Raw genomic sequence first — 12,916 nt, 5'->3', positions numbered from 1 at the left:
TATGCCATCAAAACAATATATTCACTAACAATTAAGAGTTTATTTATTTTTTCGTTAAATATAACATAAGATTTTGTGGTATCCACTAGTGTAAATATTTTAAATTGAAGATCAAATTCAGTCATTGTATTCATATAGGGTCAAGGTGTGTAGCTGTAAAAAATCATCAAAATCGGAGTTAAAATAACCATTAAATCATGATTTTTCATTTATAACCGTCGAAGAGTTTTGTCCCGTTACTTGATCTATGAATGTTTATTTTTTCCGATTTTTGGCGTATATGATCTCGAAGTATAAAAAAACAAGTTTGACGGTTGGATCGTTGAAACTAGTTTTGTAGAATGCATATGCCATCAAAACAATATATTCACTAACAATTAAGAGTTTATTTATACTTTCGTTAAATATAACATAAGATTTTGTGGTATCCACTAGTGCAAATATTTTAAATTGAAGATCAAATTCAGTCATTGTATTCATATAGGGTCAAGGAGTGTAGCTGTAAAAAATCATCAAAATTGGAGTTAAAATAACCGTTAAATCGTGATTTTTCATTTATAACTATCGAAAAGTTTTGTCCCGTTACTAGATCTCTGAATGTTTGTTTTTTGTGATTTTTGGGGTATATGATCTTGAAGTATATACAAACAAGTCTTATGGTTAGATCGTTGAAGTGTGTGTGTGTGTGTGTATATATATATATTTATTTATTAAGTAGCTTTAAATTTATTTATTTTGTACATATAACACTTAAGAAATTGAATAGTATATACATTTATTAAGTAGCTTTCACCTTAATTATATTTTAAATCATAAAATAAAATATTATTATTTTTTATTATTCATAACAATTATTTTTATAAATATTGTGCTACGAACCAATTTTTCGTCTCTCAAAAGTTTGCGTGACCAATAGTTCGTCGTGCAAAACTCAAAAAATTTGGGCGAGTACCAAAAATGGGACGCGGGTTTTTAAAATTAAAAATAAAAACTTTAGACTTTGCGCGACCAATATTTTTTGTCGTGCAAAAATTTGGGCGGGTACCAAAAATGGGACATGGGAATTTTTTTATATAATTGTTTTAGACTTTGCACGACCAATATGTATTTTTCCTCGGGCAAAAATTTAAAGATTCTGGCGGGTAACAAAAATGGGATGCGGGAATTTTTTTTTAAAAAAATAATTTTTTTAGACTTTGCGCGACCAATATTCCTGTATTCGTCGCGCAAAACTTTGCGAGACCAATATGTTTTGTCGCGCAAAACTTTGCGCGACCAATATATATTTTTCGTTGCTCAAAAATTTGGGCGGGTACCAAAAATGGGACGTGGGAATTTTTTTATATAATTGTTTTAGACTTTGCGCGACCAATATGTATTTTTCGTCGTACAAAAATTTAAAAATTTTGGCGGGTACCAAAAATGGGATGCTGGGATTTTTTTTTTAAAAATAATTTTTTTGACTTTGCGCGACCAATATGTTTTGTCGCGCAAAATGTTGCGCGATTAATATTCCAATATTTTTCGTCGCGCAAACCTCTGCGTGACCAACAATATTTTTCGTCGCGTAAAGTGATACGGTTTTTAAAACCGAAATAACTCCACCATTTTCTCAATGCCTTTCTCTACTCTTACCTCTCCTTTCTCTTTCCCTCTCCCCAAATCCCACCATTTCTCTCACTCACTCCTCTCACTTAATCTCTCATCTCTCTCTTCACTATCTCTCACTCTCACTCTCACTCACTCTCTCATCTATCTTTTCACTATCTCTCACTCTCTCATCTCTCTATCACTATCTTATCTAATTCTCTCACTTCTCCCTCTCATTCTCACTCACTCTCAATCTTGCCAAAAGGTATATTCTCTCCAAATTTTAAATTTTTTTCATTAATATGTGTTTTTGGAGTTAGTTTTGAGTTTGTGTGGGGTTTGGGGTTTAGTAAAGGGGAGAGATTGGAGTTTGGGTTGGATTTGTGGTATAACAATTTTAGGGGAGATTATGCATTCTTTTTTGTTGTTGTTGTTGTTATTTGACCATATTTGTTTTTTTGTAGGTAATCATCGAGACTTTGATGGCTAAAGTTGAGGATTAGGAAGCTATCAAAACATATTATCCACCACTACCACCACAATATGCTTGTATTAGGATTTTATTATTGTACTTTGTTAATTCATGTGTACATTTTGAATATTATATATATATAAATATTTATTGAATAATTTGATCACTATTTTTCATATGTAATTTTATTTTGAATATGTCAATTTAAATTAAAGTAATTAAGAAAAATCTTACAATTAAATTAAATTTAAAAAGTAAAAATTTGAAAAAATTACTATAATTAAATTAATACCAATTTAAATTAAAGTGATTTAAAAAAAATCATACAATTAAATTATATTTAAAAAGTAAAAATTTGAATAAATTAATATTAAAGAAATAATAAAAAAAAAGTTAAAAACCTTGCGCGACAAAATATTTTGTAGCACAAACTATTAAATTAGTTTATTTTAATTAAAAATTTTAAAACACAAAAAAAATTTCGTCGCACAAATATTTGCGCGACGTTAGTATTCGTCGCGCAAAACTCTAAAAATGTGGGCGGGTACCAAAAATAGAACGCGGGAATTTTTTATTTTTTAAATTTTTTTGAGACTTTGCACGACCAATGTTTTTTGTCGCACAAAACTTTGCGCGACGATCGTCGCGCAAACCTTTGAGCGACGAATGTGTTTCGTCGCGCAAAGTTTTGCGGGACCAATATTTTTTCGTCGCGCAAAGTTACTTTGCGCGACCAATATTTTTTCGTCGCGCAAAGTCACTTTGCGCGACCAATGAAAAAAATTGGTCGCGCAAAGTCTTTCTTCACGATCTTTGCGCGACGGATTCTGCGCGACGAAGTTTTTGTCGCGTTAAAATTTGTGCGACTACAATGTATTTTGCGCGACGAAATTCTCTTCGTCGCGCAAAGTGTAAAATGTAGTAGTGATTTTATAAGAGAAGTTTATTTTAAACCCATATTTCGGCTTCTTTTCTTTTTATTTTATTTTCTCACGCGCCGGGCGCGGAGTTTTCACTTACGCCCGGGTCTGGGGCGTGACAGTTAAGAAAAGGGATGGGAGTTGGGATTGGTACGGGGTCGTTGGATTTGTTGGGCTAGGGAGGGGTTGGGAATTTTTAAGTTTATTGTTAAACAAATTTATGTTATTTTATCATTTGATATAAAAAATTTTAAGAACTGGTTAGTTAGTAGGTGGGTTCCACAGTAGAGACGTCAACATTTAAAGATCGACCACACGGTCAACTTAACGGAAGGATGAAATTGGATAATGTTGTAAATGTAAAGGTGTAAATTTATAAAATTGATACCTTGAGGTCCATATTGAGAACCACCCTAAATCTGCGGGATGTCTTTTGTCGTTACCCCTAAAGTTTATATAACAAATGCCATCTATATAATAGACGTCCGAGCGGGACAGTTGGGTTGATATATGGTCCTACAACCAGTACTGTTGTAGTGATCTAACAAAGAAAGAAAGAAAATGTTAGCTAGGCATATGTCATGGCGACGAGGACAAATCTAGCACCGAAGCTTTAATATTTGCAGAAGAGGGTAGGTTGGAGTATTGGAAATATCTAACTGTAACACCAGTACTGTTGCTAATCCCAATATGTGACCCACAATTTTCCTTTTTTATTTAGTAGTGTAGTAGATGATCCTCCCTTCCAAAATAGTAAGCAAACTTCACCAAATAATGGGAAGTGTACGTATATGTATGTAGCTATAATTGGAGGGGGCCAAACAAAAAAAAAAAAAAAAAACATGAAAAAATAAAAGGTGATGTGGGAATTTTGTAGAAAAATAAAATAATTCAAGCCATTAACCCTCGGTTTAAATGAGTCTGCCAAGCAAACAACTGCCAACTACTTGAGTGCACTCTACCTCATAGTTGCCCCATATGTCGCAGTATATACTACAATGTGCCCAGACCATTGTCTCACTAGGCTTCAGCTGATCGGCTATCTGAGAGCATATACGCTTTTCCATTGTTTATCTCTCTTTAGTTCTTTGTTCCGCTCCTTCCTTCTCTGAGAGCATATTATTTAAGTTTTCTCCTATGGAGTTGGAAAGCATACTCCAGGTCATTCAGAACAAGAACATTTTGGTCACTGGTGCCACTGGCTTTCTAGCAAAGAGTAGTACTCAAATTAAATCCTCTCTCTCTCTCTCTCTCTCTCTCTCTCTCTCTCTCTCTCTGAGGTGTTTTTTCTTTCTTTATTTTTTGTTGTTGTTGTTGTTGTAGTAAGTCTCAGCTATGTATGTGCTTGAATGGATGCAGTTTTTGTGGAGAAGATACTGAGGGTTCAACCAAATGTGAAGAAGCTCTATCTTCTATTAAGAGCTGCAGATACAAAATCAGCCACACAGCGTTTGCATAATGAGGTATATATGTAGGGATAAGTGTGAGCTTCAACATGCATATATATTTTTTCCATATACCAAATAGGCAAGAGTGGCACAACATTTAGCCATTTATGCGCGCCTTAATACTACACTAAAAAAAGTAAGGAATATGAATTTGAAGTGCAATGGAAATCAATATTTTGTTATTCCAAAGTTTGTTCACTTTTTGTTACTTGTAATTATAGATAATTGGGAAGGACCTTTTTAGAGTGTTGAGGGAAAAATGGGGAGCAGGTATGAACTCCATTGTCTCAGAAAAGCTGACAGTGGTGCCTGGAGACATTTCTCGTGAGGACTTGGGCTTGAAAGATTCAAACTTGAGGGAAGAGATGTTGAGCCAGATAGATGTCATTGTGAACTTAGCTGCAACTACCAACTTTGATGAAAGGTAGTAATTGATTGTTAAATCTCAGTTTTCTGAATTTGAAATAAAGAGCAACTACTCTTGTCCAAATGCAATTCGGTGCCCTTAAGACGAGGTCAATTTTTGTCAAAACGTGTGGTTTAGATTCACAGATATAATAAATATCTGTATGGCAAGAACATTGCAAAATATGTTATGAGAAGTAATACATCAGAAATAGACTAAAATAGAACATATATTCTGCAGGTATGATGTTGCACTTGATCTCAATACTTTGGGACCAAAGCATGTTTTGAACTTTGCTAAGCAATGTGTTAAATTAAAGGTGCTGGTCCACGTATCCACAGGTCATTATCTCTCTCTATATAAATCACTTTTATTTTATTTTATTTTCCCATTTTATTTTAGTCTTAATTTGATCTTATCACCGAACGTCCTGCTCACTTACCTTATAATTACTGTCCTTTCTGTAAATACGGGAACACAACAGGGTTTTTTCTTAAAAAATACAATGAAATTTATTGTAGATTTATTTCCATGTTGTGATTTCAGCTTATGTTTGTGGCGAGAAGGACGGGCTTTTATTGGAAAACCCCTACCACATGGGTGAGACGCTTAATGGGACCTCAGGACTTGACATCGATAGCGAAATCAGGCAGGTCCAGGAAAAAATCAGAGATCTTCGAGCAGAGGGATTAACAGAACAAGCAATCACTTCGGAACTCAAAGATTTTGGCCTCAAAAGGTTGGTGAAAATTGCTACTTCTGTCTGTTAAAATTAGTTTAGCTGTTATTAGAGGGTTAAATATAGATAATTGCATGATTAATTCTTGAGCACTACTTAAATCCTCAAACCCTTTATGACATGTTTACTAACTTGAAATCGAAACGGAGTCCTACTCTTGAAAAATCAAGATTGCGATTGTTGATTTTATACAAGCTCCATTCTTATTTTGATTCTGAAAGAGTCACAACATTTCATTCGAAATTCAGCGTAACTTACAAATTTTTATGTTTCTTTTTGTGTGTAGATAGTAGCTTTTATTTTTTGGTGCTTTTAGGTAGGCCATCCTTCAATAATAGGCAAGACTGAAAATTTTTGTACCATACACGAAGATGTTATTGTCAGTACTTTTTGCAATACCTCATGATCATGATGTTACTTGTTCTTATAGATGACTAGTCTTTGTCCAACATGAACGTGATCATCATGTTCTTGATTCAATAGGTCGGCTTGAGTTCGTTCGATTTTATTTATTTAAATTTGAAGGTCGAAGATTAGAATGGGTAGGGTCTTGATTTAATTTTTCGGGAAATGATCTTGAACGTTTTTCCAACCAATTGGACGTGATGAGATAATATCTTATTATCTAATGTTAGATGTGAACGTCAACATGTTAGCGTTAAAACGTCACTGTTTGATGATAGTTCAAGAAAAAACAATTAAGACAAAAATGATAATTTGCAAAGACAGAACCAATAAATCTTCATCTACTCAACAACCTAATTAAAAACCTAGTAAATGTAGTTTTCATGTCTGTTTTTCTTAATAAATGATGGTAAACCGGTCCATACCTCAGACCAAAAAATTAAACTAAAAACTGGTTCATACCCTTTCGTTTTACCCTACAGCAAATGGTCCCATAGGTGATAGGACCCTTACCTTATAGCACATTTAGTGCTTTGCGTCAGAGGGATGAAGGGTGTACCCAGAAGGTCCATGACCAAAGAGTTAAGAGCGTTTATTTATAAAACTATGAGAAAAAATAAAAATTATAGGAGTTTGTAGATCCAGTAATTAAGAGTATTTATTTATGTATATGAGATTCTACGTTAGATTCTTCTTTTTTTTGAACATCGCATGTATAAAAAATATATATATATTCTAAGAAAAAACTAACTTTTCCTTATAAAAAATAAAAAGAGATCGAGAATTATATGTCTCCCGATAATGACACCAAAAAATACTTGTCCACCGCAAGTGTATCTAGGACTCTGTTAATAGATTGCGTACTTTATGTGTCAAGAACAGTTGCGCACAAAAATAAGTCCAAAAACTGATACATCAATTGCCCCACATGAAGGCACTGATGAGGGGCAACTTTTTAATGATAAATCTAGTTGGGTCATGTTCAGGGGTATCTCTTTTGGAAAAAAAACTTACCTATAATAGAAATAGCACTGTTTTACTATTTTCGACTAATAACACAATGACACGTGAAAAAATTATCCTACGTGTCACTGCGTTATTGACCAAGAATAGCAAAAAGTGATATTCCCGTTATATGTAAATTTCTCTTCTCTTTTGAGAGCCGCTTATTAATTCGGCTTTACACCTCTCACTGCTTATTATGTACCCTCTCATAAACTCATGATTTTTAATTTATTTTTTCTTTATCCTATTGATGGAAATCAAACTATCAATCAAGATTACTAGTATTCTCTTTTCAACGTCAAAAGAGGTTTCAATCTTGAATCCCCTTCCCGGAAGTTGATGTGACAAATTCTAAATCCTATTGTTTTTTAAATTCTTTTGTTAGAGCTAATATATATGGATGGCCAAACACGTATGTGTTTACAAAGGCGATGGGCGAGATGCTTATAGGAGACCTAAAAGAAAATCTACCTCTAGTCATTGTACGGCCAACCATGATCACCAGCACTTACAAAGAACCTTTTCCTGGTTGGGTTGAAGGAGTCAGGTGCGTTAATCGAAAAATCCCTCCTCATTAGTATTAATTAATTAGTTCCTTATCATCCGTAATGATGAGAGTTTTTTTAATTTTATTTTAATAAATTAAACTTTTAGTTTGCAGTGAGTAAAATTAAGTTCATTTCAGGAATCAATAATTCATTTTAAAGGTTAATAAAATGAATTCTGAAATGAAATTCATTTAAATAAACTAGCCCACTATAATGACTCTACAGCCTCTCTCTTATTGACACATGGGCAACATTAGTTTTTAATTTATAAGCTATTGAATTGCACTACTGCAAATGAAACTACAGTTTAGTTCAGTAGTTGCCAAAAAAATTCAATAATTTGAACTATTGTACTGAACTAAAATGAACTGTTGCGGATGCTCTCATCTGTTAATTTTTGTACCACATGCAGAACCATCGACAGCGTTGCAGTTGGTTATGGCAAGGGAAAATTAACATTCTTTCTCTGCGACATTAATGCAATTGCTGATGTGGTGAGTTAACCAAACAGTTCTTCAATTTATTATTGTTATTATTATTATTCATACCCTTTTATCTCCAAGTATGCATTTGGTAAGCATCATGTTCGTATAAAAATGGAAACATACATACTTGCTTCTTTCGTTATATTCTTAAGGATTTTATATAAAAAAAAGAGTTATTTGATGCAGATACCTGCTGACATGGTGGTGAATGCAATAATTGCGGCAATGGCTGCTCATGCAAATCAACCTGGTGAAGTAATTTATCAAGTGGGGTCCTCTATGAGAAATCCTGTAAAATACTCTAATTTGCACGATTATGGATTCCGTTTCTTCACCAAGAAGCCATGGATTAATAAAGATGGAACTCCAGTGAAAGTTGGCAAGGTCGCAGTTATGGGAAGCATGACTACCTTTCACCGATACATGACTATCCGTTACTTACTATTACTAAAGGTAAAGTTGTTTTCTAGATTTTGCTTCACAACTTAGACAGCCATCCATTGCCAATATGTTTATAATATAGAATTGGTTTAGCCAGCCCCAACATACACTAATAATTTTTCAATTATAGCTTGTGTGCCACTTTGGCCGTGACATGACATGACATGCTGATTTATAAATTTAAATCCATACCGAGTATAAAATTCACCGTTTAGAGTTTAGGATTTAGATATAAATAAATATACACATGCTATAATATTTTAGTTGGACTTGTAATACCATGTGAGTATGTCACGTACCGTACGTAATCGTATCCTCAATAAGATACCCATTATTATCTTTTACTATATAGCTCTAACATTTTATGTATTCTATCTGGATATTGTATTTATTGTCAATTTCTTTTTCCCACAATAGGGGTTGGAGGTGGTTAATACAGCATTTTGCCAGTACTTCAAGGGCACGTATGTGGATCTCAATCGAAAGATCAAATTTGTGATGAGATTGGTGGAACTTTATAGACCATACTTGTTTTTCAAAGGAGTGTATGTACATATGACTCCTTTATCTTGTCCTTCATGTCATTTTACCTAGCTGGAAAATATAATTTTGATTTATAACTATGACCTAATTTCTTGCATGCAGCTTCGATGATATGAACACAGAGAAGTTGCAAATGGCAGTGCGAGAAAACACCACAGAGGCAGATATGTTTTACTTTGATCCCAGTTGCATAAATTGGGACGATTACTTCATGAATATCCATCTTCCTGGGGTTGTCAAATACGTTTTCAAATGATTACCAAAATTGGGTTGTCGAATATATACATATATATGGTTTGAAATGGGTGGAATTGGAGCGCTCTAGCCATTGTATTTACTCAAGGCAGTATACAATGGCTCCCTAGATGCATTATAAATTTCAATCAAGTTTATGAACGTAATTTGCTTTCATGAATATGAATATGACGATGAACAATTGTTTGTCACCAAATGTAATTTGTTATAATATGGAAGTGTCAACAACTTTAATTGGTTGTTAAATAAAGTTTGTCTTTTTAACAAGATATTTATCTTCTTCTTTTTAACGGTACGAGGAAATTCAGCTAAACAACTAAACCCTCTTCCATAAGGGTAAGAGCTCTTCACCCCTAACAAGTGTTTGCTTTAGGGTTTTCTCCCCTGACTTTCGTCGGGGGTTTTTTGTTTTTGTTTTACCTTTTTGGTTCGGTGGTCGGGATGGATGAGGTGATAAATTCTCTGGAGAAGACACTCATCCTTACAGAGGATGAGAGAGATGCGATTCAGGTCAGACAAAATGATATCGATGATGTGGGGGAGCGACTCAAGATGAGCCTGGTTGGCAAAGTCCTTACCACTACCGCTTTCAATCGGGAGGCTTTCAAGCAAACGATGTTGAAGATTTGGAGTACGGTCCGGGAGGTGGTGGTGAAAGACATAGGGGAAAATCTTTTCTTGTTCATTTTTGCAACTGAAGGGGATAGACTTAGGGTTTTGCGCAGTGGGCCTTGGAACTTTGACAAAGCCCTAGTTTTACTTGAGACCCCTGACGGCAGTATCGCTCCATCCAAGATGCTTCTCAAATATGCAGACTTCTGGATTCAAGTCCACAATGTACCATTGAGCTGTATGTCTACAAATCTGGGGAGACAGATTGGGAATAGTTTTGGAAGGTGTTTGGATGTCATAGAAGGCATGGATGGGAAGTGTTTGGGTAGATTCCTCAGGCTAAGGGTTAGCGTGGATGTCTCCAAGCCATTAAGACGAGGAAAAAAGATGACGCTACCTTCTGGGAATACAGTGTTCGTGGAGTTCCGATATGAACGTCTGCCGGAATTTTGTTTCTGCTGTGGTCGTCTGGGTCATGTGTTCAAAGAGTGTTCTTTCGTCGACCAGGCAGCCAAACAGGCAGATGAAAAGCCATACGGCAGCTGGCTTAAGGCTACAAAGGATTTTCATTCTATTAGGGCAGGCAATCCTAAGCGAACCAACGGCAGTGGTATGGCACCAAGAAAACACAAGGGTTAGCGGAGGAGGGAGGGTCTGGAGCTCATGAAGAGTGGTTGGTACGGCAGGGAGCGTCTATCCATGCCCAACAACTAGGTAGTGAGGCGGAAGGGGACGGGGCGAAGGAGAAGGAGATGGAGGTGGAAGGGCAGCAGAGTAATTCTAGTGGGGAGAAGGTGGCTGAATCTTCTCTGGGTCTGTTGAGTAAACAAAGGGTGGGCGAGAGACGACAACCACCGAGGGAGGCAGACCGGGAGGCGGTAGCAGGAGTCGGACCGGCCAACAATGGGGGATCGGGGCACTCTCAGAATATTATTGACGTGGCAACGTCCCAAGACCCAGCAAATCAGGTCATAACTGATATGAGTAGGCCGTTACAAAGGCCCATAATGATTGAGGAGAGAGGGGATGTTATCAAGGAGAAAATAATTAGGAGTAACTCCACCATCAAAGCTGTGGAGACAAAAGCTCTTAAGGAGGATGTTAATATTAAAACGGTCGCAGCAAGATTCAAAGCTGTCGTTGGTGAGGAGGGGCGAGATTCATTGAATAATCCCCTTGGGCACAACCCACCGCGGAGCATCGAAAGTGGGCTGGGTACTTTAAGTGGAGCCCAAATGACTGTTGAACTCGGGCCTGAATCTGAACCGGAACAGCTGGAGGACCCAATGCAGTATGAAGCACAAGCAGAGCAAGAACACAAACACAAGGCCAACTCAAAAAGTGGTAGGGGGTCGTGGAAACGCCAAGCGAGGACAAGAAGCTTTTCAATCAATCCACATGAGGGGGATACTAGTAAAGTTAGAGGATGGTCTGGGAAAAGGGGAGCAAGGGAGTTAACAGAGGCTGGGAGAGTTGTGACAAAGAGGCCAAAAGAGAGTGACACTATGACTATTTGTTCAACCAAAGTGGTGGGATCAGCAGGGCTGACCCACCACGAGCAATGAGGATCTTAAGTTGGAATGTCCAAGGTCTCGGGGCTCCTCGGACATTCCATTCTCTCAAAAATGTGTTGCGAGAGAAAAAACCCGATTTGGTCTTCTTAATGGAAACCAAAATGACGGCAAATCAGATGGAAAATACACGGATACAACTTGGAATGGAAGGGATAGTTACAGTGGCGAGAGTGGGCTTGGGGGGAGGGTTGGCTTTGTTTTGGCGGAGTGGATGGGGTTTGAGGCTACTATCTTATTCCGTGGGTCACATTCATGTTTTGATCACTGAGTCGAATGATTCACAGTTTTATCTTACTGGGTTTTATGGGCATCCTGACACGCAACAACGAAACCATTCTTGGGAGGTCTTACGCAGATTGTCGCATACGGTTCAAGGAGCCTGGGTTGTAGTCGGAGATTTTAATGAGATCCTGTTCTCAAAAGACAAAAGAGGGGGACGAGAACGACCTCAACGCCAGATGAATAATTTTAAGATGGCATTGGAAGATTGTCGGCTTAGCTCCACTAGATTTACTGGGTATCCGTTTACTTGGGCACGTCGTTATCCTGATGGTAGTGTGGTGGAAGAACGTTTAGACAGATGTGTAGCGAATGGAGTCTTCTTCGGTCGTTACTCACATCTGACGACCAGCCATTTACTGGCAGTGGGTTCCGATCACTATCCGATCTTAGTGGAGGCTTGTGCTGATGATCCAGAAGCAAGTGCAAAACGGAGTACACGGTTTCATTTTGAAGAAATGTGGACAAAGGAGCCAGACTTCAACAAGGTGATTGAAGAGGCTTGGAAGGTTACCGACGGAGTGAAGAGTGTAAGCAACAGCTTATCACTGTGCGCAAAGGAACTCAAAACTTGGAACCATATCCATTTCAGTAATGTTCGCAATCAATTAAAACATGCTTATAAGGAGTTAACAGCCCTTCAAGGAAGACTGACAACTGATCAACATGTGTTAAAGGCCAAAGTTGAGGAAACGATTTCAGATCTCTTAGAAAAACAAGAAATTATGTGGAGACAACGATCCAGAGTAGCGTGGCTTAAGGAGGGAGACAAAAATACTCATTTTTTTCCATGGGAGGGCAAGTTCCCGATCCAAACGCAATAGGGTATGCGGAATATTTGATGCAAATCAGGTTTGGCAGACTGAAGAGCAACGGATAGGGGATCTTTTCTGTGACTATTTCAAGACCTTATTTTCTTCCACTGGTGGCCAGCAAATGGAGCGGATTCTCAACGAGGTAAGGCCGGTAATAACAAGTGCTATGAACGACCGGCTATTGCAAGCTTTTACGCGGGAAGAGCTAGAGCATACTTTATTTCAGATGTTCCCAACGAAAGCGCCTGGGCATGATGGCATGCCAGCTTTATTTTTCCAAAAGTATTGGCATATAGTTGGCGATAAGGTGGCCAAAAAGTGTTTGCAGATTCTAAACGGGGAAGGAAGCGTTCGGGAGTTTAACCATACCCTTATAGCT

At 37.1% G+C, this 12,916-nt stretch overlaps 1 protein-coding gene across 1 annotated transcript; it reads left to right on the top strand.

Moving 5' to 3' along the window:
- Positions 1–3,965: 3,965 nt before the first annotated feature.
- Positions 3,966–9,526, top strand: LOC117632702 (fatty acyl-CoA reductase 3-like). The gene is made up of 10 exons (XM_034366254.1): positions 3,966–4,198; positions 4,342–4,445; positions 4,652–4,854; positions 5,077–5,177; positions 5,383–5,575; positions 7,371–7,532; positions 7,946–8,027; positions 8,205–8,471; positions 8,877–9,004; positions 9,105–9,526. The coding sequence occupies exons 1-10, from the start codon at positions 4,120–4,122 to the stop codon at positions 9,256–9,258; spliced, it is 1,473 nt and encodes a 490-aa protein (XP_034222145.1). The 5' UTR covers positions 3,966–4,119; the 3' UTR covers positions 9,259–9,526.
- The last annotated feature ends 3,390 nt before the right edge of the window (positions 9,527–12,916 follow it).

The sequence above is a fragment of the Prunus dulcis genome, chromosome 6 (genome assembly GCF_902201215.1).
Source record: "Prunus dulcis chromosome 6, ALMONDv2, whole genome shotgun sequence".
Lineage (NCBI taxonomy): Eukaryota > Viridiplantae > Streptophyta > Magnoliopsida > Rosales > Rosaceae > Prunus > Prunus dulcis.
Note: the sequence above shows the minus strand (reverse complement) of the source record. Positions and strands in the feature narration are given on the sequence as shown.

Bases quoted from the DNA above. Each gene is read 5' to 3' on its own strand.
- LOC117632702 (XM_034366254.1), top strand. From the start codon at position 4,120: ATGGAGTTGGAAAGCATACTCCAGGTCATTCAGAACAAGAACATTTTG. The intron at 5,576-7,370 runs GTTGGTGAAAAT...TTCTTTTGTTAG, and splicing joins AAAGATTTTGGCCTCAAAAG to AGCTAATATATATGGATGGC. The intron at 8,472-8,876 runs GTAAAGTTGTTT...TTCCCACAATAG, and splicing joins GTTACTTACTATTACTAAAG to GGGTTGGAGGTGGTTAATAC.